This window comes from Phycodurus eques, chromosome 8 (assembly GCF_024500275.1).
Source record: "Phycodurus eques isolate BA_2022a chromosome 8, UOR_Pequ_1.1, whole genome shotgun sequence".
Taxonomy (NCBI): domain Eukaryota; kingdom Metazoa; phylum Chordata; class Actinopteri; order Syngnathiformes; family Syngnathidae; genus Phycodurus; species Phycodurus eques.
In genome coordinates this window covers 27,671,923-27,697,271 of record NC_084532.1, presented here as the reverse complement: position 1 = coordinate 27,697,271, position 25,349 = coordinate 27,671,923, and the positions used below count along the sequence as shown (strand labels likewise).

General features: G+C 42.1%; 1 protein-coding gene across 1 annotated transcript in view; it reads left to right on the top strand.

Moving 5' to 3' along the window:
• atp10a (ATPase phospholipid transporting 10A) overlaps positions 1–20,996 on the top strand; it is a 30,029-nt gene extending 9,033 nt beyond the window's left edge. Inside the window, exons 7-21 of the mRNA XM_061683345.1 lie at positions 394–646; positions 1,290–1,507; positions 1,803–1,997; positions 3,080–3,644; positions 9,784–9,887; positions 10,927–11,053; positions 12,766–12,950; positions 13,926–14,268; positions 14,764–14,840; positions 17,522–17,647; positions 17,909–18,109; positions 18,479–18,559; positions 18,638–18,742; positions 18,919–19,106; positions 19,995–20,996. Coding sequence (XP_061539329.1) covers positions 394–646; positions 1,290–1,507; positions 1,803–1,997; positions 3,080–3,644; positions 9,784–9,887; positions 10,927–11,053; positions 12,766–12,950; positions 13,926–14,268; positions 14,764–14,840; positions 17,522–17,647; positions 17,909–18,109; positions 18,479–18,559; positions 18,638–18,742; positions 18,919–19,106; positions 19,995–20,295 — 3,069 coding nt within the window. The 3' untranslated portion in view covers positions 20,296–20,996. The remainder of the gene's footprint in view (positions 1–393; positions 647–1,289; positions 1,508–1,802; positions 1,998–3,079; positions 3,645–9,783; positions 9,888–10,926; positions 11,054–12,765; positions 12,951–13,925; positions 14,269–14,763; positions 14,841–17,521; positions 17,648–17,908; positions 18,110–18,478; positions 18,560–18,637; positions 18,743–18,918; positions 19,107–19,994) is intronic.
• The last annotated feature ends 4,353 nt before the right edge of the window (positions 20,997–25,349 follow it).

The following is a 25,349-nucleotide window of genomic DNA, read 5'->3' as shown; positions in this document are numbered from 1 at the left end:
TCTTCAGCCATAAATTTTTGGCAACTATTTTACCTGCTTAGCCATTCCTTTCTGGTAACTACTGTACTTTTACCTATGGGCTTCATCCAGCTGTTTTAGCTCTTTACCCGTAGATTTTAGCCAACTATTTTAGCTGTTCAGCCATTGCTTTTGGCATAGCATTCAGCCTACTCTTGTACGTCTTTAGCCATAACTTTGCAGCAGTTTAGTCACTGATTTTTGCTAACAACTGTAGCTTTTTAGCCATAGCGTTTAGACAACTTTTTGTCCTTTAGCCGTGACTTTTAGCCAACTCTTTTAGCTCTTTAGCCACAGTTTCTGCCAACATTTATTTTATTTTTTAAGCTCTTTAGCCATAGCTTTTTGCCAAGAAACCTGCTTATTGTCCCCCAGGTGCTGATACCCATCTCACTGTTCGTGTCCATCGAGATCGTGAAGATCTGCCAGGTGTACTTCATCCACCAGGACACCGAGCTATACGACGAAGAGAGCGACTCCCACCTTCAGTGCCGCGCCCTAAACATCACCGAGGACCTCGGGCAGATGCAGTACATCTTCTCCGACAAGACGGGCACGCTCACAGACAACAAGATGGTGTTCCGACGCTGCACTGTGGCGGGCGTGGAGTACTCTCATGACGCCAATGGTGAGACGAACACGCTTTGAAAACACAGCGTGCTTATTGACCAATTTAGAATCTTTGTAAACAAAAGACCCATTAATGTCATTATTTTTATATATGTTTTATTTATATGTTTAATTCCATCCATTTGCCGTACCGCATATCCTCACTAGGCTCGCGGGCGGGCTGCAGCCAACCCAGCTATCTTCGGGCGAGAGGCGTGGTACACCCTAAACTGGTCGCCAGCCAATTGCAGGGCACAGATAAACAAACAACCATTCGCACTCACCTTCACACCTACGGGCAATTTAAAGTCATCAATTAACCTACCATGCGTGTTTGTGGGATGTGGGAGGAAACCAGAGTACCCGGAGAAAACCCACGCAGGCACAAGGAGAACATGCCAACTCCACACAGGCGGGCCCGGGATTTGAACCCCGGTCCTCAGAACTGTGAGGCAGATGTGCTAAAGAGTTGCCCACTGTGCCGCCTATGTTTCAATCAGATTTAAAAACTCATTGAATCCATTGACCCCCTTAATTCATCACTCAGCCTTGGTCTAATGACATAGAAGGGTTACTTGTGGTGCCATGACAGTTTTTGCCAGCTGGAAGAAGGTGTGATGTTGTCATGAATTGTGCTATTGTGCATCTGTGTTGTCCTCCAGCAAGAAGACTGGCCATGTACCAGGAGGTGGACTCGGAGGAGGAGGACTGTACGTCTCACGCTGGGACGCTGCCCAGGCGAGACAGCGTGGGCAGCCACCACAGCGTCAAGGTGGTGCTGCGCTCCCACAGCACCAAATCCCACCGCAGGACGGGCAGCAGGGCTGAGGCCAAGAGGGCCAGCATCCTGTCCAAGCACACGGCCTTCAGCAGCCCCATGGTCCGTGCGTCCACTAACCTTCATTGTCCTTCAATTTGCTCCACTGGCCTAAACTGTCTTCAAGTCTGTTTGTCCATTACTTTCCTCCATATTTTGTCCTTCACGGTCCTCTGTCCCATACTGTCACTTACTGCCTCCACTCTCCAACACTCAACCCCTGATGTCCTCCACTGACAATCTGTGTCCTTCACTGTTTTTCCTCCACTCTTCCTTCACCGTCCCGCGTCCTCCACATTTTGCCCCCTACTTTCTTCCCTTGTCCTCCAATTCCCATTTTCCCCCTTTTGTGGTGCAGGAGAAGGACGTCACGCCCGACCCTCAGCTGATGGACAAAGTCAACGAATGCGGCAGTCAGATGGACTTCATGCGCTTCCACAGCCAGTCCATGTCCCAGCTGCCCTCTGACCTCGACGACATCATGGATTTTTTCATCGCCCTGACCCTCTGCAACACGGTGGTGGTGTCCTCCCCCGACCAGCCCCGGCACAAGGTAACTTCAGCAGACGTCTACTGCACGTGCCATACTGCAGGAGTGTAGCAGTTTGCTTCATTTTGGCCTTTGTTTGGTCACCACTGTCCTCCATTGTCTTCCACTTTCCTTCATTGTCCCCTTTATCCCCCATCGTCCTCCACAGCCCCCCATGCACTTGACAGGCTGCCAATTCGGGTTTTTTTCACAGACAGAGGAGGATGTGGACAAACTACTTGTTTTCTAATGTACAGAAGAAAGAAATGCCAAACAACTGCAGTATAGTACATCAATTAGATTTTTTTCTGAATAACATGCAAGATGTGTCCATATTTTGATAGAAGCATGTTATTTAAACCTACAGTGTTTGCTCTCCCTGTTTTGTTTGATGTGCTTTCGCCTGCTCGCAGTTGTGTATCCGTGATTTGTTTTTTAATGGGTGTGGTTTTCCCGGTCAGAGGTGATATCCTCTCCTCCCCACAGCGTGAACCAGCTCGCTTGTCTCGCCATCTAATCAGATTGTTGATATTATGAGGAAATATCAACCGCATGCTTTTTTTTCGCTTGCTTTGTCCTTTTTTATGCCACTGTGATTGTTCACCGTTTGGTTAGCATGCCCTTGTGGCTTCACCTGAATGATTTATAGGTTCAAGATGCATGTATGTGATAAGTCTGGATGCCAGGAGGCCGCATGGTCAGTCACTCGGCTCCACTATTGTACTGCGCCGCCTCAAGGGGGAAAAGGGACCGGCAAAAAGGAAAAAGGTTATATGCAAATGTTGTTTGGCACTAACAGTAAAAAAATAAATAAAAATGGCGTCTCTTTTCTGTATTTTGATGACAAAAACTGTGAATGCTCACTGATGAAAATGGATGATGCCCTAAAACACACTCTGTAGCGCCCATGGATCCCTGCCCGAAATTGAACAGTAAGTCCACCATTTTGTTTGGAAACAGCTGTTTGTCACTCAGTAGCCATTTTGTGGTGAATGCCAGGGCTCCGATTAGAATTTGCCCGACTGAACACATTATCCTAGAAAGATGGGCAAAGCTAAACACCATCAAATATGGGTGGAGCATGACGTCGAGTGTGTGTCCTCCAGGTCCGGATGAGGTTCGAGCTCAAGTCCCCGGTCAAGACCATCGAAGACTTCATCAAACGCTTCACGCCGAGCCGCCTGACCTCGGGCTCCAACAGCAGCAGCTCATCAAGCCTCGCCACCAACCGTTCCTCCACCAAGGGCTGCTCCAGCTTGCTGTCCTCCCCCTCTGCCGAGAGCACCCTCACCAAGCTGGAGGAGGAGGAGGCGGCGGCGGCAGCGGAGTCTGCTCACGCCTTCAGCCCCGTGCCGCCCGCGTACGACGGGAAAGCTAGGAACCCCGAGGGCGCGGACCTGCGCTACGAGGCCGAGTCTCCGGACGAGGCCGCGCTGGTGTACGCCGCCAGGGCCTACAAGTGCTCCCTCGTCGGGCGACTCCCGGACCAGGTGACGGTGGACCTCCCCCACCTGGGCAAGCTGAACTTTGAGCTGCTGCACACTTTGGGATTCGACTCCACCAGGAAACGCATGTCTGTGGTGGTGAAACACCCGCTCACGGACCAGATCACCGTCTACACCAAAGGTGCTGACTCTGTCATCATGGATCTCATCAAATCCCCCAACATAGGTAGGACTAAAGCATTTTTTTTTCTTTTGTGCTGTATATGCTGCTGGTTGACTATTAGGAAGAGTTGTTTTCTGTAGGCTAGCTACATTGATGGATACAGTTGCTGTTTCAAAGCCACCTCGTATCCACTATATTGAGTTTGCATCGTAAGTGTAGGTTCTCCCTTATTTCATGATGTATGTATTTATGCCCTTGATGTATCCCACAATGCATCTTCAAAAGTAATAGGTAACTAATAGTCATTAGAAAAGCAGGACAGTAAACCCCTGCAAATTTGCCTATTCGCAAATTTTTGTGGGGGAACCCAGCCTCCATTATTTGCTGAAAAACACACTTCACTTTTGTTCGCAGGCCCAAGCCATTTCTCATCTAAAATATTGCTTCAGCGCCATCTTGTGGCGTCTTGGTATGTAGAAGGGAATGGAGAGTTTCCTTTGATTGGGCCATAGTCTTGTCTAATATCAAAAAGTGCTTTGCTACCATCTTGTGGCATTGTTAAGCAATTTCTCATGGCGTTTCACTATTTGCGGAAGGGGTTGGTCCCTATCCTCTGCAGATAAAAATAGGAAATTGGAAAAAAACTGAGAATTATGGGAAAATAACCGTCTTTCTTGTTCAAGTTAATGAAGGTATAGTGATCAGTCTAAAGTCCGAACAAATTGGAGGTTGACCATCATCCTCTAATGCATCTTTTTCCTATCTTAAAAGTTTTTTAACATCTACTACATTTTGGGTTGACTATTGATGTTCGCCATCACACTGTGTGCTCAGTTATTAGAAGGCGCCTCTTCGGTGGTAGCCCCCTGAGGACAAATGCTGTCACCATTGAGAAGTCCTGCAGTGGTGCATTTATTTATGGGGCAAAACAGAGTAGTGTTCTTCACTGACGTCTCATGTTAGTAACACCAGCAGTTGTGGTATGTGACTTACTGTGTCTTGTGGGAAACTGTGTGCCTTAAGCGGGGTCTTTGTTGTTTTAGCGCTGCAGCCTCCTCACCCACCCCTAACACTTTGTGCCACAACCAAAGCCTTTCCACGAAAAAGTTATGTAAGGTGTTTTTTTTTTTTTAAAAAAAAGGGGTGGGGGGCGGGAATGAAAAAAAGAGGGGGAGAGGGGAAGATGGAAATTATAGATCTTAAATCTGAATACAAAACAAATCTCCAAAACGTAAGGTGGGATAAATAAACATTTAAAAAAAAAAAGGAGAATGGTTTAAGAAGGGGAAAAGAAAAAAATGACAAACAATAGAAAAAGCGGAAAAAATAGGATAAATATGGAATGGATAAATCCCAAATTTTAATGATTTTTTTTTGTAAAAGAGCAAAAGGAATCAATAATCGAAAAAAGGAGAAAACCAGCAAAAAATATGAAAATGAAAAACGACCAAATGAAATCAATGAAAGAATAAAAGAGAAATTAAAGATTAACATTTTTAATAAAGAGAGAAAACAAATTTTAAAAAGTGGAAGCTAAATCCACAGCAATTTTATGCCACAACTCAAAGCTTTCCACTGAAATTATGTTTGATGTTTCTTAAGCGTAAGACATTTTTAAAGTGTGCCATTCCCAGACAGCTCAGTACTTACCTTGAAACAATTTTGAAAAAATAAAATAAAAATCACAGCCTGCTTTTATAGTTTATCCCCCCTGTGTGATTTCAAATCATTGTTCTATTTATTGTCCTATTGGGGATGTTTTTATTCCAGGCATACAAAAGAGACCTCGCACAGAACACTTGGCTACTTCCCAGCATGCCATTTGACAATCACTGGCAAACACGCAGGTGTTATAATGTGATATGAAACTACTGATATTGCAAGTAGAGAGCCATGAATCACAAAGCTGTCCAGCAAAAATGCAACCAATAAAGTACTGTATTCCCACATGAAGCCCAACCTATCCAAATGGAAAATATTTAAAGATGTTGTTTTTGTTTTTGTTTGGAGTTGTTGCTCTATTAATTGTATTTGATTTACTGCAGACATTCCGCTACGAGTTGGGGGGCAGTGAACTTCATGAAATCCGATACCAACTTGGGCTTCAAGTCAACTAATATTTATTTTGTTATAATCGATTATTCTTCTGGCTATATTTCATAATTGACAGTGCAGAAAATGCACAGTCATAAATTGACTGATTCAGTTGCTTGGTTTAGTCAGAAAAGGGGCAAAAATGTTGATTAATTTGTTAATCGTTTAGTTGTCAATTAATAAATTGTTGCACTTCCAATGCCAACACATATTACAATAACGCATGTGAGGTGCGGGTATTATTTTTGTTCACTCATCCTCACATTCTACATTGTAGTGTTTGTGACTTTGAATTTGTACGGCTTTAAAGGGCGGGGCCTCTGCTGGTGAGTGACGCGTCCGTCAGCGAATGAGAGTGCAGCTGGCTGTTGAGCTTGGGGAAAAAAGAGGGGGGGTGGGGGGGGATCACGAGTGGTTTGGAAGGTTGCTCCAGCACAGACCACCAAGTGTCAGATGCTCAGGGCACTGTGATGAGGCGTCGTTGTTGAAGCGGCCACGAGTTGTCGTGCCATTAACTCTCGCCTAGTCTCAGAAAGAGTCGTGGTCCTGGAACTTTGCTGACACCCCCCGTATGTCCTGTTTTGGTTGTGCATTATGTGGAATAGCGTCTCGGTTACATCATTTTCCACTTCAGTAAAAGCCCGAGGGCGTCTCCCGTTACCAGAGGTTATCCCATCATCCACCCACCTCCTTCCAGTCAAGAGCCCTTAATGCAACGCACAACACTGACTACTGTGTTTCAACGTCGGGCGCTGGCATCCAATTAGAACGCAGAGCCAGTGCGCGCTCCTGGCCAAGCGGTCACTTCATAATGCCGCCATTCACACGGCGGGAAAGTTGTTCAGTGTCGCTGGGCTGACGCTTGACGTCAGATCAGCGAATCACTAAACTACCTTTAAAAGCTAAATTCATTCTTCCTCATTTGCCTCTTGAGCGGGCACAATGCATGTTCTATGGGGTTGAAATCTGGAGCTCGACTTGGCTGGTCTAAAACTTTTCCCTTATTGCCCCTGTTGTTGTTTTGGCAGTATGTTTTAAATGGAGGCTCTATAGCAGAGGTGCCCACACTTTTTTAACATGCGAGCTACCTACAAAATGACCAAGTCAAAATTATCAAGTACCATTCCATGGTGGAATGGTACTTGGACTTGATGATCTTCATGTGAGAAAAGGCTGACTCACATAAATAAGTTGAGCTGAATAATGCAGTCAAACAGGTTGCACATATCCTCATGTTGGGGGTACTTCTCCTCTGTGAGTAAGCACCAGTACTGTCCATTGGACCTCAGCTCAATATCGGCTTGTAATGTCCAAATCTCCTCCTCAACTACAGTAGAATTTAGGTCAAAAAGTGTTGCCATTTTTGAGGCGAGTGAAACAACCTCAGCATCTTCCTGAAAAAGGTAGCACATTAAAAGCATTAACATTGAAAGCATTAGTTGAGCTGATCATATTGATCATGGTTTTATCTTTTCCTTGCAGCTCTAGGTTCAGTTAATTCAGCATGTTGGTCAGATCAGTTAAAAATGCTAAGTCCAGCAGCCACTGGTCATCATTTAATTGGCTATATTCTGCATGTTTAACTTCAGTGAGAAAAAAATATCAATATCCGGACAGAGGTCTCGAAATCTTTGCAGGAATTTCCCTCGACTAAACCATCTGACGTCAGTGTGCGACAGTAACTCAGAGTAGTCACTGTCAGCGTTATCCAGATGCGCACGGAAAAGCCGTCTTTGAAGAGATCTGGCGCGAATAGAACAAGGCGATCTTCGTTGCTAAATCCATTATTTCCTTCATTTATTTCCTTGAGCATTTCCGCGCATAGTGCTTGTCGGTGTATTATGCAGTGGTAATTAAGGAAGTCCGGAAAAGCGTCGTCCTCCCTGCACTTGGCAATAAATCCATTCAAGCGGCCAACCATCGCAGGTGCTCCATCCGTGGTGATGGACAACAATTTGAACACCCGGAACTGATTTTTCTCAATAAAGTTTTTAAAAGACTGAAATATGTCCTCTCCTCGAGTGTGTTCTTTCATGGTTAGGACCCTTCACAACTCCTCTTTTGCGGTCATATCAGAAAACACCATCCGAATAAAAATGCACAACCGCGCTGTGTCCGTCACGTCCGTAGACTCGTCCAGCTGCAGTGAGAAGCACTCGCGGGTTGCAATATCCTTCCAAGGTTGCTGGGTCAGATCCTCGGCTATGGTTTCACAGCGCCGTGTGACTGTCGTTCTTGATAGTTGGAGAGCTCTGATCGAGGACAGTATTTCCGCTTTCTTTTAAAAGTCTTGGAACGACGAGTGCGCTGCTTCAACGAATGCCTCTTTCACCATCGCGCCATCTTGAAAGTATTTCTTGTTCGTAACGATGAAGTGGCTCACCCGGAATGAAGCTTCAGTGGCTGCCTTTGCTTTCGAAGTTCGCTGCATGAAAAATGATTGCTGCCAGGACAATTGGGATTTTAATTCCTTTACCTTTCTCCCTCTCAGCTCGCTTTTCGGTGGGAAGTCAATGTTTTTAGTGCACAGTCCGAAAATGCCGCTCCATGTTTCCTTTTTTCGGAATAGCGATGTTGGACAGGCAGCTGAGGCAAACGCACTTCGAAAATGACATCGTAAAAAAAATAGTCCTCCTCCCATCCCGTATGGAAGTGGTACGTTTTCAGCGCCCTCACACATTTTTACACCTTAAGTTTAGTTTCTAAATGAAATGAAAGGAAGCCGCCGTTGTGTGCGCATGCCTGTCTGTGTACATCTCCATGACGCAATCGACCCACGCTATCTTTGCGATCGACTGGTAGATCGCGATCGACGTATTGGGCACCCCTGCTCTATAGGGTTAAAGTCTGGGAATTGACAGTCCGTCTAAAGCCTTCTATTCTTTCTCTTGATGTTGTTTTGCCAATGTGTTTTAAATGCATGCTCTACTGGGTTTAAGTCTGGAGATTGACTTTCTTTCCTGTTTTGACAGTGTGCTTTAAATTTGGGCTGCATTTATTATTAGAGTAGCTCTCAACAGAAATCAATTTAATTTCACTTTAAGACCACCCGCAGCTGAAAATAGAAACAGAAATACGTATCGAACATATGACCATTTTAGATAACATAATTTAGAAACAATCCCAAAGTTAAAACCCAAATAAATTGAGATAAGACACCAAAACAGGGGCAGAGTCTCAAGCTGTGTTAAAAGCTACTATAATACCTGCAGCTGCATTTTTTTAATCAGTATTCTTGTTTAATACGGCACAATCTATTTTTATGCAAGGACTCGAATAATTGATGGGATGTTCAGTGGAATAATTGGTCCTAAAGATATTTGATAGCCTCAACCCTATTTTAAATACTCTTTAGGGTTTAGGTCTGGAGATGGACTTGCTCCAATGTATTTTTGGAAATGTCCTTTGGGTGTTTTGAAAGCTCTCCCAATTAGTTTTGGTTGTATCTTTCTTCGATGAGGCACACAACATATTTCTGCAGACTTCTGACCTAATTTCCTATTTCACAGATGATCAGTTAGTGTGTCCTTTCTTTTCCGAAGCTTTATCCTTTCCATCGCTCTTCCAAAGGGTGTCCAAATGTTTTAAAGAAAACATTTAGACAAAGGTTAATAAAGATAACGAGGGTATGCTAATCCTTCTTAATATGGCTGACAGCTTATCAGTGCCTGCAAGCTGTGGTGTTATTACATTCCCGCCTGGGAGACACGAGACTACCGATCAGGTGCAGCTCCCCACGGAGAAAACACACAATATTGGATCATGTTAAAACTGTTCAGAGCGTAATTGAGAGGAAACCTTGTCGGGTGTTTGTGCCATGAAGCAAGTTACAGCAGGGGCGGGACGACTCTTTATTTTATTTTTTTTTTAATCAAGAGCCATATTTGATTATTGCAACATAAAACAAATAGAGGATTCTTGATAATGTTAATGCTCGATGGGCACGCTTTGCCGAGCCGCGAGTTCCATTACGCTGCGGTTGGCGTTTGAGGCGTGAACACAGATGGCGTTGGTGAGCATCCAAACGCGGCACCGACGTGTCAAGGCTCTCCTGCCAATCTCATCGGCGTCTTCCTTCTCTTCCTGTTCTTCCCCGCGGGTTTCCAAGGTAACTCCAAGGGAAAACGGCAGAAAAAGATCATCTACAGGACGCAGAACTACCTGAACCAGTACGCCGCCGATGGCCTCCGCACGCTTTGCATTGCCAAAAAGGTAATACCGCTCCAGTGTTGGAAGTGGCAGCAGATGATGCCGCCTGGCCGACGTGGTGGCATTCTCGGTGACTCGCTCAGCCGCAATCTGTGCCATTTTCCCCACATGGCTGATTTACGCCAGTGCGAAAACACTGTGGCTGTAAAACATGTCTACGGAAAGCTATCCAGCTTGAGCTCCATGTTCTCGTACGCTGTTTGTCCTCACTAGTAAGACAATGCAGTACACTAGGACAACGAGTAGGGCACACTATTGAATGACTACGTTGTACTAGTAATGTTTTTTCCCCCCACAACTAGTCCCACTTTTGGCCTACTTTAACATAATTAAATCTTACAGGTAAACTGCGACTGCACAAGTCACATTACGAGGCCCAACTAGTAGTCATGCGTCACACACTAGTAGCCTCATAGACCCCACCAAAATGGTGACTAGTAGTTTTGCCTCAACTCAGCTGGCTGTCAAGTATATTAACTAAATGCTCAAACTGCTTGCTGTGTACTAGTACACTCTCTGGCCTCACTAGTTACTAATGAGTAGAAAATGGTTCCCTAGTTGACAATTTAAAAAATAAACAAAAACAAATTTTAAAAAACTAGTTAACAAATGCAAGTCTACTAGTTAACACCGATCTATTTACACTAACCCAACCAGTAGCCAAAATTGTGCACTAGTTCACATTTGTGCACTACTAGTACTACTAGTAATGTGCTAAATTTTAACTAGTGGAATTAGTCACTTCTACATGCTACTAAACTGCACAGTTGGGTCGAATAGTGTTACTTGTGCAGCATAGTAGTTTACGAGTAAAGTTAAATTGTGTACTAGTAGGCCATAAGTGTCACTAGTAGTAGAAAATACATTACTAGTGCAACACAGTCGTTCTACTAGTATAAATTGTCTTACTCGTGAGGACAAAGCCCGTACTAGTAAATGGAGCTTAAGCTGGATATGGAATAAAACAGCTTTCTTTCCACCACCTCTTATTTGTGTTAATTCGCTCCCATCAAATTCTTTGCTCTCATTTGCGCCCTGCCAGGTTCTGAGCAAGGAGGAGTACGCCTGCTGGCTGCAGCGCCACCTGGAGGCCGAGACGGCCATCCAGGGACGCGAGGAGCTGCTGTTCGAGTCGGCCCTGCGTCTGGAGACCAACCTTCAGCTCCTGGGTAAACTCTTACTCATAATGGAGGCCGTATTCGCTCAAATTGTTAATTGCGCACCTGGCGTCAACCAATCACATCCCTGATCCCGCCCACCACCTCTTCGATGGGTGACTTTGACAGTTCATTGTGTTTTTCTTTTATTTATAAATGTCCCGTTTTCAATGTGTTTCATGAAGGCCTTTTCGTAAAGAAGTCATGAAATAAACAATTATACAATGAAATCCATTAAAATCCATTAAACTAATAAAAATACAAAATAATAATAAAAAATGTCATGGACTAACTATGAATTAAAAAAATTAAAGTCCAGTAAATAATGAATAATGCAATTAAATAAATACAAATGTCATTCAATTAATAAAAATTTCTTTGAATAATTAAATCCCAACAACTAATAAAAAATTCTATTGAACAGTAAACATTTTTTATGAAACAAATACAATGTAATTGAATAAATTAAAACTACATTAATTTTAAAAATGCGTGAAATAAGTAAAAAAAACTTACAAAAAAAAACTACAAATAATTACAAATTCCATTGCATTACTACAAATGCAATGGAATTTGTAATTATTTGTAAATGTTATCAAATAGTTAACGAGTCTATTAAAAGATTAAAAATGCTTCGTCATGAAATAAATGCTTGTTCAATAGGTTCAATCAATGTAATAAAGATTTATTTCTAAATGTAATTGTCTGCACAATTAAATTATTAAATTTAGATTTTAATTAATTCATGGTTCTATTATCTCTTTGTTTTTCTTATTTATTTAATTTTCTAGTGTATAATGCGCACCGCCAAAGTTGCCCTCAAAACTCTGGAAAACCCTTCTACCTATGTAAAATGCAGTTTTACAATGCATGGTCTTGCTTCCACCCATATGATCAAAACATGAAATATTATCTGTATTTTGTTAAAGAATAATTCTGAAGGTTAGCACTTTACTTGAACACGTAATACTTTTTTTGATTTACTCTTATTTTGAAATGCACAGCCCTACTGTTATTTACTAAATTAGAAAACACACAGTTGGGCTCATATGTTATGTTTGATTACCCAGGCAGAATTTAATTCAATTTAATTTAATGTTAAAGAAAACATGAAGGACCAGTTAATTTTATTTTAATGGGATTCAAATTAGACGGTCAAGCATTTCAGAAAATAATTATCATTAAACAAAATATAACCATAAAAACATTTATGATGGTTGTTGTTCAGTCAACAGTCACATATCAAAAAAAATATATAAAGTAGTTCACAAATTCTGCCAGGGTATGTAAACTTATGAGCACAACTGTACATATTATGCAGTCATTCGTACCCGTCATATTGGAATGAAAGTGTAGGCTACACCTTTTTTATAACCACTTGGTGGCGGTGGCATATTAGAATGAAAGTATACACCTTTCTCGTAACCTTTAGGTGGCGATGGCATTTTGGAATGAACATGTAAAGCTTTTTCTTTACATCTAGATGGCGGCATATATCTATAAAATGTGAAAGTTGTTTCCATTTGCCCCTATACCTATGTATAATGCACACTATTGACTTTTGACCATTTTTTTGGGGGGGGGGGTTGCGCATTATACACGAGAAATTACGGTAGTCATTTATACATGCCATAAAATACAAAGCATTTATGAGAATATTTTGTTATATATTATTTCAAATATCTATTATTATTTATTTGTGGGAAAAAATATATTACTCGCAGGCGCGACGGGAATCGAGGACCGGCTGCAGGACGGCGTGCCCGAAACCATCGACGCCCTGCGGAAGGCCGGCCTGCAGATCTGGGTGCTGACGGGCGACAAGCAGGAAACGGCCGTCAACATCGCGTACGCATGCAAACTGCTGGACCCTGAAGAGGAGATCCTGACTCTCAATGCGGACTCCATGGTGAGCTGGGGATTAGATTAGCTTTGGGTTTAGGATCTTGGCAAAGTCTTGTCTTCACTTTTGTTCTGCAACAACATAATTTAAGGGAGCAACAAAAGAACATGACAAAAAAAATATTTGAAAAATTAATAGTTAAATCACAAAAACTGAAGGGGAAATACAAAACAAATGGGCAAAATGACACCCAAGTCACACAAGAAATGAAGGAAACAGAAAACTAGGTCACAAAAAATGATTAAAACAAAAAACAGTCACAAAAAAATGATGGGAATATAAAAAAGTAAGTCACAAAATCTGACTAATTAAAAAATGCAAAAGGACACTAAAAGTAAGTAAAATAAAAAAAACAATGAAAACAAAAGTTACAAAAAATGACAGAAACATCAAAACGAATACGGTAAAATTAAGGAATTAAAAAAAACAAAAAAACAAAAGGAAACTTAAAAAAAGTCAGAAATAAAATATCAAAACCAAAGACAAACATAGCATTATAAACTGTCACACAAAAAGGAAATCCCAAAATGAAGTCACAACAAATAAAAGTAAGGGAAAGTGGAAAACTTGGCAAAATGACACATCAAAAACGACTGTATTTCCGAAAAATTCAGGATGTTTCTTTCAACTATTTCAAGCCTTCCCTTTTTTTGACTTTTGTTTTTGTCTTGATTTAATTCCTTTTTGATGGGGTTTCTTTCATATTTGTATTTTTTTTTTTTTTTTTACTTTTTGTGAGTCCATTTTTTTTTTGGTCGTTTCCTTAATTTTTTGGTGTCCTATGTTTGTTGATGTGATTTCGTTTATGTCCTTGTTAGCGCCCTTCATCTACTTTCAGCACTTGGTAAAACCAAAACCTGTGCTGTAACACTCTCTGTTTAGTCAGGTCCTTTTGAAGTAAAACACGTGCCTTCCAGATGTGAAGCAGGTTCGTTTTGTTTCAGCTTTTCATCCTGACTGTGCCTGTCTGTGTTGAACCAGGAGGCTTGCTCCCTGCTTCTTGAGGAGAGTTTACACTACATCCAGGCCAAATTCCTGTGCGGCTCGGCCAAGACCTTCCACGCCGACCTCGCCCCCTTCCACATCTATCCGTCTCCTCCTCCTCACCCGCTCTGGTCGTCCTCCCACGCCGCCGTGCACCGGCTCGGCCTGGTCATCGACGGCCGCACCCTGGCTTACGCCCTGGACCGGAGCCTGGAGGACAAGTTCCTGGCGGTGGCGCGCAGCTGCCGCTCGGTGCTGTGCTGCCGATCCACGCCGCTGCAGAAGAGCTTGGTGGTCAAGCTGGTGCGCAACAAGCTCAAAGTCATGACGCTGGCCATCGGTGAGCAGCTATGCAAAGTCCTATGATTGCATTTATTCCATATCATTGATACCCAGATTAAGGGACATATTCTAGTACGCTCTTTGCCCTCACTATTAAGTCAATTTAAAGAAAGACAAAAGGTGGGTAGACTAGCCGTAGGTGTTACACAAGTACTGCTACGTGAATATGTATTAATATAGTATCACTAAAGTAAGTAAAACAAAAGAATAAAGTCATAGGTAATAACATCAAAAGCCAAGTCAAAAATGAAACCTCAAAAATGAAGTCAATTTAAAAAAGACACAGGTGGGTAGACTAGCCATAGGTGGTACACAAGTACTGTTACTTCAATATGTATTCATATTAATAATATCACCAAAGTAAGTAAAACAAAAAAAATAAAGTCACAGGCAACAACATCAAAAGCCAAGTCAAAAATCAAACCTGAAAAATGAAGGCAATTTAAAAAAACAAAAATGATTTTAAGTTGACTTTTAAAAAAACATTTTGTAGGCGACGGAGCCAATGATGTCAGTATGATCCAGGTAGCTGACGTTGGCGTGGGCATATCGGGACAGGAGGGCATGCAGGTAAGCCCTTGAGTTTTCTACTGTGCCGCCTTGGCTGTTGTAGTTAATAACTGCCAAGTAATATTCGCATGAATCATTAAAAGTACGTTGCGCAGGAGCATAAGATCGTTAGTTCCGTGGTCTTTTTCTTTTCACTCTATGGATTACTCCTTGTCGTTTTGTTCATTTCTATTGTTCACGCTGGTGGTTTTCATTCAAACTCATTTACTTCCGTAGACGTTTATATTCATCCACAGGACTCCAACCTTTTACTGCCACCAACGAATATTCATTGTTTCTCAACTGGTAGGTCTGCAAGAGGGTCTTGCCCACCTTTCAGGTGTGTCAACCCCTGTAATGGCAAACAGATCCCTGTAGGTGGCGGCATTGCATCAGTTTGGATTTGAGATCCGAACACAAATGAATCTGAAATTTACGAGATGAAGATTAGGGGATCAATCTCGCCTCGCGATGGTGATTATAAAGGAGAGAAATGCAGACATGTCGGAAGTCGGACAAGTTTTGGCACCTCGCGCTCGAACTGAGTATGTGTGGTGCAAACAGAGTATGTTTCACTTTAGGTAGTAGAAAGTGTGTGGCGCGATCGTGAGAAAAGATGGAGTGAATGACTAATACCCTGTATAAATTTTTTTTTTTTTAAAAAGCCAACTCGAACCATTTGGTGAGACAGCGTCGCTCACGGTGGGTTCTTAGCTGTATATTTAAAAATACATTTAGTCTTTTTTTGTTTGTTTGTTTTATACTTTGAGGTGTCACGAAAGCAAAAACTGTCAGCGTCAAAGTCACTGTTCACCTTGATGTTCCTTTCCCACATAAAGCTTGTTTTCTCCACGTTTTGGTCAGAAACTGGTGTTTCTGTTGAAACCAACCCAACCTCTACTGCTGATTACGACAGAACGGAAAAAGCAAGAAACAAACGTTTTCTTCTGGTGAAAGGAGTCTGCTCTTTCTTTCTAGATTCCGTGTTTATATTGTGACAGAACGCATCGGTGCAAAATGCTCGAAAACGGCCGGCAATATGGCGAAGTCTGCTTTGAAAACGGCCGGCAGGGAATGAGTTAATAACGTGCAAGCAACTATCACATTCATCATGTTGAGTACATTGCACGAGAGAATGTGATCGGGGGAGCGCTGCGTCCTTTATTTATTTTTTTCGGATGTTTTCTAGTGCAATTTCTATCTTTTCTGATGTTCAAGGTGGTGGAAGGACGCCTTTTAATGACCGTAACACGTTGCGTTTTACAAACCTGGCGGGCACCTTTTTTATGCCCCGCGCTCGTTTAGCCGCGTCCACATTCATGCTAATGTCGCACGAAGGTCACGGCCGCACGTCCCCAACAGCCCTGCTTAGCATACAACCAATCATCATCAACGTCATCATCACCCACCCCCTATTCCCGCTTAGCTCGCCGTTCCAGCAAGGTGATCTTGCACAGCAATAACAGGGACTCCCAATTAACTCGCAGGCGTAGCACATCTGTTAAAGACTCCCATCTGTAACGGGGTGGGCAGATTAATCACCGTTAGTCAAAGGGGTGCTTAAAGGGGACAGCGCTCGCTCCCACGTGTGCTGAGATGCGCATTTCACAGCTGGGCCTCGCTCACTATTGCCTCATGAAGAACCCGCTCCCCCGCACGCCCATCCAGACGCCGCTTGTTAGAGATCAGCAGAAAGCCGGCAGAGCTATGCCACGCGAACGCTTGACCACGTCACCCGGGGTCAGCGCCGCCAATTAAAGTGCGAGTTCTGAGGCTGGCTTACCTCAGGGAGGTTTTTGAAGAAGGCATCGTTTCAAGCTGCAATGTAGGGTTTTTTCTTTTCAGCGACATTTTGCCAGCGAAAGGATGCGTAAGACGAAAACAATGATTATGGTGCATTTTTGCTTTGACTTGTGAACACAATTTCGCGCTGTATTGTGGCAGTGAACTCCGCTCACTTCACTCCCAGTCGAAGTTTACTGCCAAGCTAAGCATAAAACGGAGAGAATTACACGTTGTGTTTTAAAACAACCGTATAGCTTTAGAAGTCACTTTAGCCCAATGCTAACAAACAATGCAAAACACCATAGACGGACGGGCTAATGAAAAGCAGCAGTGTTGCGGTGGTAACATCCTTAAACAATGGATATTTGAACAACAGTGGTGGAGCAACGCATGTAGACTAACAACAACAACTAACAATACTCACTGGCATATATTTATCATTTGAGAAAAATGACTAATATTAGTGCATCTTACTGTGTCAGTTGTGAAACTCTTCTTTGTGTGTGTCTCTGTCTCCATTATACTGCCCCCAGGTGGCTAAGGCACGCACACCATTTTCTCATTTTCGGTTTCATCCAAGAATTTTCATTTCGGTGCATCTTAAAAAATTCAAATCAGTATCAAATGAGATTTTGCCAACTTCCATCTTTATGTGCGCATTACGGATTGCTTTTTCTTCTGGCTCCTTTTGAATGTGCACAGCGGCAATTTACGTTCATGCCCTCAGGTCGACCTGGTTGTTTTATTCCACATTTTGCAGTCGCGGTCAGATTCAGCCTCTTGTATATTTGTCAAGTTCCGAATTGGACTTCTTGTAGGCTGAAATACCAAACGTACAAAAATGTAAAGCGGTGCCTACTGGGCAGCCATTGAAGTTGCTGTAGACCAGGTCCGCCGTGACTCGTGTTGTCTTGCAGGCGGTGATGGCCAGCGACTTTGCCCTGCCGCGTTTCCGCTACCTCCAGAAGCTGCTGCTGGTGCACGGACACTGGTGCTACTCGCGCCTGGCCAACATGATCCTCTACTTCTTCTACAAGAACGCCGTACGTGGCCGTCGCCGCTCCCAAAACGCTCACTCTTTGAATGGCAACAAGCGGGTTTAAAAAAAAAAAAAAAAAAAACATGGGGGGGGAAAGTAGCTTTCCATACAGCTGTCTGAGCATTTATTCGATATCCTTAAGCTCAATGTCCTAGTATGCTCTTCTCTAGTCCTCACTAGTATCAGAATCCAGCACACTAGTAGAACAAGTGTGTCTTACAAGTAATGTTTTTTTGTTTGTTTCTTTCTTTCTTTCCTACCGCAGATGTTCGTGGCGCTCATCTTCTGGTATCAGTTCTACTGCGGCTTCTCTGGCTCGGCCATGATCGACCAGTGGTATCTGATCTTCTTCAACCTGATGTTCTCCGCCTTCCCGCAACTCGTCACCGGCACGCTGGACAAGGACGTGCCGGCCGAGACGCTGCAGCAACTACCTCAGCTTTACGTCAATGGACAGAACTCGGAGGTGGATGCGCGCTTCTTCCTTGTCCTTTTTTGGCATTTTGGTTCAAAACAGCCGTTTTAGGCATGAGGAAGTTGTTTATTTATTTCCATAAATTGATGGATGGATGGATGGATGCATAAAGAACTACCGTTGGACATATAACGTGGTACGTTTTGGATCACGAGTTGTCTGACATTGTCATATCATATCTTTATCAAGGCCGAACTTTTGACGGTCAGCTCTTAAGATGACATCCTTGTCTGTCTTTATACATCTTTTTATTTTAATTAACATTGCAATTGCGAAGCACCTTTTTGTGCTCCGTCGTCGTAGTCACGCGTGTAACGTTGCTCACTAGCGGTTTACGGACGGTCTTGTTGCTTTTAAAAGGAATACAAGCCATACATGTTCTGGATGAATATGATCGACGCCTTCTACCAAAGCCTCATCTGCTTCTTCATTCCCTACTTCGTGAGTGTCCCCGCCGTTCCTCGGCGTCGTCGTTCCGTCGTCACCGTTGCGGCGTTTGAACTCGCTTTTCCTCCGCAGGCCTACGCCGACTCGGACGTGGACCTGTTTACATGGGGGACCCCCGTCACCACCATCGCCGTCTTCACCATTCTGCTGCATTTGGGGGTGGAGACCAAAACCTGGGTGAAAAACCTCAGTCCTGGAGACGTTTTTGTTTTAATGCGGAAAAAACTCAAAACAATTGTGCTTTTTGGGAAATTCAATTCAATTCCATTTTTGGATCAGTTGCCTTCAAAGACAAACTGGTCCTAGAGATTTTCGTCACATACACGATGTCTATCTAATGTCTCTCGTTCCAGACGTGGATGAACTGGCTGTCGATCTGCTTCAGCGTGGCTCTCTTCTTCACGGTGGCGCTGTGCTACAACGCCTCCTGCCCCACCTGCTACTCTCCCTCCAACCCGTACTGGACCATGCAGAGGCTGCTGCAGGACCCGGCCTTGTACCTGCTGTGCCTCATCACGCCGGCGGCCGCGCTGCTGCCCAGGTGCGTGCGTGCGAGCCAGCGACAGCGACTGGAATAATAGTAAAACAGCAAGGAAATATAAATATAAAACATCATAAAACTCTTTTACCAAGTGTAATTAAACTGAAAGTTTTGACATGTTCCTTGTGGCTTTTTCAAGGAATTTGTCAAAAACCTGAACCTATGCTAAATTGCTAATAAAATCGCAAATTATAACAATAAAGGTTTAAAACAAAAAGTCGTGATATTGCAAAAATGAGTTACTAAAAAAGTTGTAATGTACATTCGATTTTTTTGAAATGTCCAATTACGACGGTTCAATTGCATTTTTTAAAACAAAAGTCATACGTTGCCAGGAAATGGTAAATTACGACAACGAAGTTGTTAGTTTTATGCAAAAAGTTAGCGACCAAGTTGCAAATTACTAGAGTCCAAAATTGCCAGAATGGACTTCAATGACTTATTTATTTATTTTTTACTGCAGTCCTAAATTGCTAGAAAAGTCATAAATTGTACCAACAGAGTTGGAAGGTTTTAAAAAGTACGAATATTGCAAGAATAAAGCTCATTATTACTAAAAAAAAAAAAAAAAAGGTTCGTGCCTTTAAACACCTGCGCCATGCTCCTTGTGAGTCTTTTCATTTTGTATTTATGCTTGGCTGCTTGTCACGTTCAATAAAACGTCTGAAAGTGCAAATTTGGGTTCTCATAAATCAAGGTATCACTTTTTCGAGCTTTTCAGCACGATGTTATGAAATAACCTGTTTACAAACATTATGAAAAGGTTTATTGCGAGAATAAAATCACGCCTGAATGTGAAAATTGCATTCCAAACGTTACTGTGGTGTTATTGGTCGTCTTCATTCGTGTAGTTTGTTGATGATAATGACGCGTGCGTGTGTGTTGCAGATATTTCTACCGGGCGTGTCAAGGCACCATCTTTCCCAGCCCGGTCCAAGTGGGCCGGCAGTTGGATCGGCTCCCCGCCAAAGACCCCCGGGGGAACATCCTGAACTTGAGCAGGATCCGGACGGGGGCGGGGCCCGACCCCGAGGCCAAATCCTCCGCGGCTTCCCTCGCCAAAGACCCCCGCCGCCCCCGCGAAGAATCGGAGCGCCCCGACGCCAGTCTGTCGGTCCGGATCCACCTCCCACCCGACGGGGGCGTCAAGTACACCAGGAACTCCCAGGATGGACTCAACGTCGGCTAAAGTGCCACGCCTCTCCCGTCCATTTTCCAATTTGCACGTTTTTTATTATATTTTTTCCAAAGAGCTTCTTTTATAAAGGATGCAAATAGGTACTTTATTTTATGCTAATGTTATTTGGGAGTTGGAAGAAGAACTCTGTGTCCTTTTTATTTGCCAGGAAAGCTTAATTTTCCACAGAAGATGCATCTCATTGCTGTCTGAGATAGCTTTTCTTTTTTTTTTCTTTTTTTACATCCAAAGTGCTTTGACGCAACAGCGGCCTTGATTGTGTCTTTCGAAGGGGACTTTTTTTTTTTTTCTTTTTTCTTTTTCAGCACAGCGTGACCTCAGTTCACCGTGGAATGGTAGTGCCACACGAAAAAGAAAAAGAGTCAAATGATGAGGAAAGAGTCAGAAAAGTTGATTTAAAATCAAGTGGTAGAATTAAATGACAAAAGTGGTAAATTAGAAGAAGTTCTAAATTACAGGAATACAGTTGCATTTTATTAACCAAAGTCTTAACTTGCTAGGAAAATTGTTAAGGTTTTATACTAATGGTTGTAATATTTCAAGAATTATGTCGTAAACCTGACCCAAAAAGTTGTGAATTGCAAGAATACAGTTGCGTTTTTGACAAAAAAAAAAAATCATACAATTCCAGTAATTAAAACAATAAAGTCAGTAGTTGGACAAAATGAATGTGAATTATGTGTTAAAGTCTAGCGGGTTACAGAGAATTAGCACACACAAAAAAGTCGTACATTAAAAAGTTGCAAATTGCAACAGATTCTTTGGGTTTTAAACAAAAAATTTATAAATAGAAAAAAAAAATCCATAAATACCAAAACCTACAAAGAATAAAGTCGCATTTTTGTTTCCCAAAAGCCGTGAATTGCTAGAAAAGTCATCAATTACAATAATAAAGTTTTGAACAAACAAAATCGTAGATTCCAAGAAAGTCAAATGGCAAGAATAAAGTTGCGTTCTTTTAAAAAAAAAAAAAAGGAAAAAAAAAAGTTGATCATTTCCAGAAAGTTATAGGGGTTTTCAACGAAGTTGTGAGTTACAATCTTAAACTATTAAATCACAATAAAAAGTCATACGTTACTTTTTTTTTTTTTAATAAAAAGAAGAAATTACAAATATACAAAGTTTTGAAACAAGGTTGTAAATTGCAACTGTTCATTTAGTAAACCTATTTTTTACACTAAATTCGTAAGTTACGAGAAAACGCGTTAAATCAAAAGTAAATTACAAGAAGTCGTTTTAAAAATAATGTAAAAGATTTAAAGTTGTGAAACTACAAGGGAGCATTTGGAGAATTCGAAGCGCCAATTTTAACACGTGACTGTCAAAATTCCCACACAAACAAAAATTCTTGCGGGTAATATTTCACCTAATCATAACTTTTCCTCGTAATAGTTGTGCTTAATTTTTCTGACTTTATTCTCGTTGTGTTATTGTTTTATTTTCCATTTTCGTGTGGCGCTTTTAGTCCCGCTCGTACATTTGGGTGATCATTTTGCTGGATTACTGCGAATGTCTCTTCTTCACGTTCCTGGAAACAATCCAAAGACGGTCAAGCTCCGGCTAGCGGGATTGATGCTCATTATGTCTCATTGTGTTTTAGCAGTGTTAACCAAAGATGCCTCAAGGTGTCCCGGCTGCATCTTCTTATCTTGTTTCATATCCGAACGAGTTGGGGGGGTCAATGTTAAATGCCTTGTTTTGCAAAATGGGGGGGGAACAAAAACATTCCTGGACGTTAAGCTCGCAACCGTTTTACTTGAAGGTCTTAAAAACAGTTTTTTTTTTATTTTTTTTATATATGCTCGTGTTCAGGTGGAAACAAGCAAACAAAAACGTTTCAGCGGCCAAAGAACCAACTTTTGAAAAGCACTTTGACATTTTCAGACGTCCCCCTCCATCCGAAATTTTCCGTTTGGTTCCCGTGAAGAAATGACGTGGTCGTTGTTGAATACATCATCGTTCGTGTGTTGTATTTTCCACGTACGTGCCTTAACACTGGATAATAAATGTTGTCGTTCCCCATTTGAAGCTGTAAAAATTGTTTTGGATTGTTTTTTTTTTTGTTTGTTTGTTGTTTCCCCCCCCCCAACTTGGATGTTTCCATGCTTCATTTCCACGGATGTGTCGTATGCTGGCAAAATTGTGGGAATGTTCAAAATTGGAAACTTTTCACGGGCGTAAACGGGAATATTTTGTTGCTTTGTGTCGCTCAAATGTCGGCTCTCAGTACAAAGTAATACATCGACCAAGCGATGACTTGTACCCCAAAAGGCAGCGCTTCATACATTGCCACTGCGAGACGAGCTTCGCGTGTCGGGGGAGGAGCCAAGTTTAGCCTGGGTTGTTACGCAGAGTCTTCGCCAGGTCAGCGGAACAAGCACTTTTGATAAAGCGAAGCTAATTTATTTATATAGTGCATTCCATGCACAAGGTAACTCAATGTGCTTTACAGGATTAAAAGCATTTTTTAAAAAACAGAAAAAAAACAGCTCATAAACATTCAAAACAAAGTAGGGAATTTTTTTTTATAAAAATACAATCAAAACTGCGTACAGTGCAAGAAATATCATTTAAAAGTGGAAATTCTCTAGAAAGCATGGGGAAAGTTTGGGGAGAGTTTTTAACCTGGACTTAAAAACATGAACACTTGGTTTGGGGTTGACGTCACTTCTGTTGGCAACTTATTCCATTTGTGTGCAGCATAATCGCTAAATGCTGCTTCACCATGTTTGCTTTGGACTCTGTGCTCCACTATTTGACCTGAGTCTGTCCATCTCATAGCCCTACTGGGTTTATATTCCATTGCTTTCATGTAGTCAGGACCTAAACCGTTTCGTGATTTATAGACAACTAGCAGAACTTTAAAATGTATTCTAAAGCTGACTGGAAGCCAGTGTAAAGAGGAATATGCTCTGACCTCTTTGTTCTGCTCACATCCGGAGCTGCAGCTGTTTAATGCTCTTTTTAGGGAGTCCAGTCAGAAGAGCATTACAATTGTCAAGTCTACTTGAGATAAAAGCATGGATGAGGTTCTCCTGGTCTGCTTGGCACATGCAGGCCTTCACTCTGGATATGTTCTTCAGATGGTAGAAGGCAGTTTTAGTCATTGATTTCATATGACTGTTGAAAGTCAGCTCGGAATCTATCAGAACACCAAGGTTTTGGACTTGGTCTTTGGTTTTTAAAGAGAGTGACTCCGGGTATTTACGAACAGCAATCCTCTTTTCTTTATTGCCAAAATAAACAATGATCTCAGCTTTGTTGTGGTTTAATTGAAGACGATTTTTGCTCATCCAGATATTTATCTTTTAGACAGTGACACAACACCTCAATTGGACTGTGGTCATCTGGAAATAAAAAATTCAACAAAATTAAAGTTCTGAAGAATTTGACCCAAGGGTAGCATATACAGGCTGAACAGGAAGGGTCCAAGAACTGACCCTTGAGGGACCCCGTAGGTCATTGCCATTCGATGAGATTGAACACTTCCAATGGTTACAAAATACCTCCTTTCCTCCAGGTAGTACCTGAACCATTTAAGGACTGTCATTTTACTGATTTGTACTCATATTTCACCTGATGGATTGTATTTTGTCACAAAAATAACAAGCAAATTCATTGCATTTATGTGCTGTTAATAGTTCTGGAGCTTTCTGATTCGGGGAGGTTGTGAGCTTGTCAACCACAGCGAACATGGTTGAAGTTCTTACTGATGGTTTCAGAAAAGTGTTGCCGTCTAGGGACTTTCTGTCCCTTGTACCTTGTAATTACAGGGATCAAACATGCCTGATCTGCGTAGGGGTCTGACATTTTCTGTAAAAGACCCCGCAGATATCAGTCAGGTTCGCAGATAAGGTTCTTCATGGGTGGAGGAGGGGCCCTTGGCATCTTAGTGGATGTAGTTCAAATAAAATGACAAAAGCTGAATTTTATGATATCACACTTTGAATTTAAATTTGTACATATAAAGTAATGAACATTTTATTTTTGTTTCAAATTGTAAATACTTTTGAACATTTCAAAATATCACCGTTTTTAATTTAGATATCACACTTGTACTCATAACCTTTTGTTACCGACTACACCGAGCTGAGATTTAGACATTTTTTCTTGAAATACAGTGGCTATAAAAAGTCTACGCACCCTTTTTCAAATGTAAACTTTTTGTAATAGGGTTAAAAAAAAAACAAAAAAAAAACGATCGACCTCATCATTTCCCAACTTTTTCCACTATTAATGTGACATACCCAGCAAAGCCTAATTGGGAACATTTTCAAAAACCTTTTCTAGAGGGGAAGTACAAATAAACAACAGAGATAATGTGGTTGCACAAGTGTGCACACCCTCTCAACTGGGGTTGTGGCCGTATTTCAAATGAACCAATCAAATTGAAACTCATGTTAAACGTGAGTCAGCACACACTTGCCCCCTCTGATAACCTCAAATAAACTTAAGCTTTTTATTTTTATTTTTTTGGAAGATTCCTGAAGGTTATATGCTAACACCGGCTGCCATTTTGAACTCCGTCCACCTTAGCTTTCCTACGTGTTCTGGGTCCAGTGACGGCAAGGATGAAATTTGTGGCAATAATTCCCCAAAATATGTTTTTCATTTTAACTCTTCATTTTATTTGTTTTATCTTGCAATTGGCGGCCGAGCTCGTCCGTAGTACGCGATGTCCTCTTTACACAAAGACATCAGCAAACCTTGACACATGAAGATTGACTCGCACTCGCATAAAGGCATCCTCCTGTTGCCTAGCAACCAGTCGACGTCACCGTTCTCTCGTTCTCTGGCCTTCAGTAGATGCTAAGAAACCGCGCGGGCCAATAAAACGGAGCTCGTGCGGCATCGCAACAGCAACAGCGGCTAACGTCAGCCTCTCATAACAGCTCGGCAAACAAATGTACCATGACGAGGGGCCGCCAGGGACGCAATTCAGGATGACGGCTCGCCTGTGTCGGGAAGACGACTTTGGAAATGTAGTTGGTTACAATTACAAGTCACCCTATTGGAAATGTAATAGTACTTTCACTATTTCAATT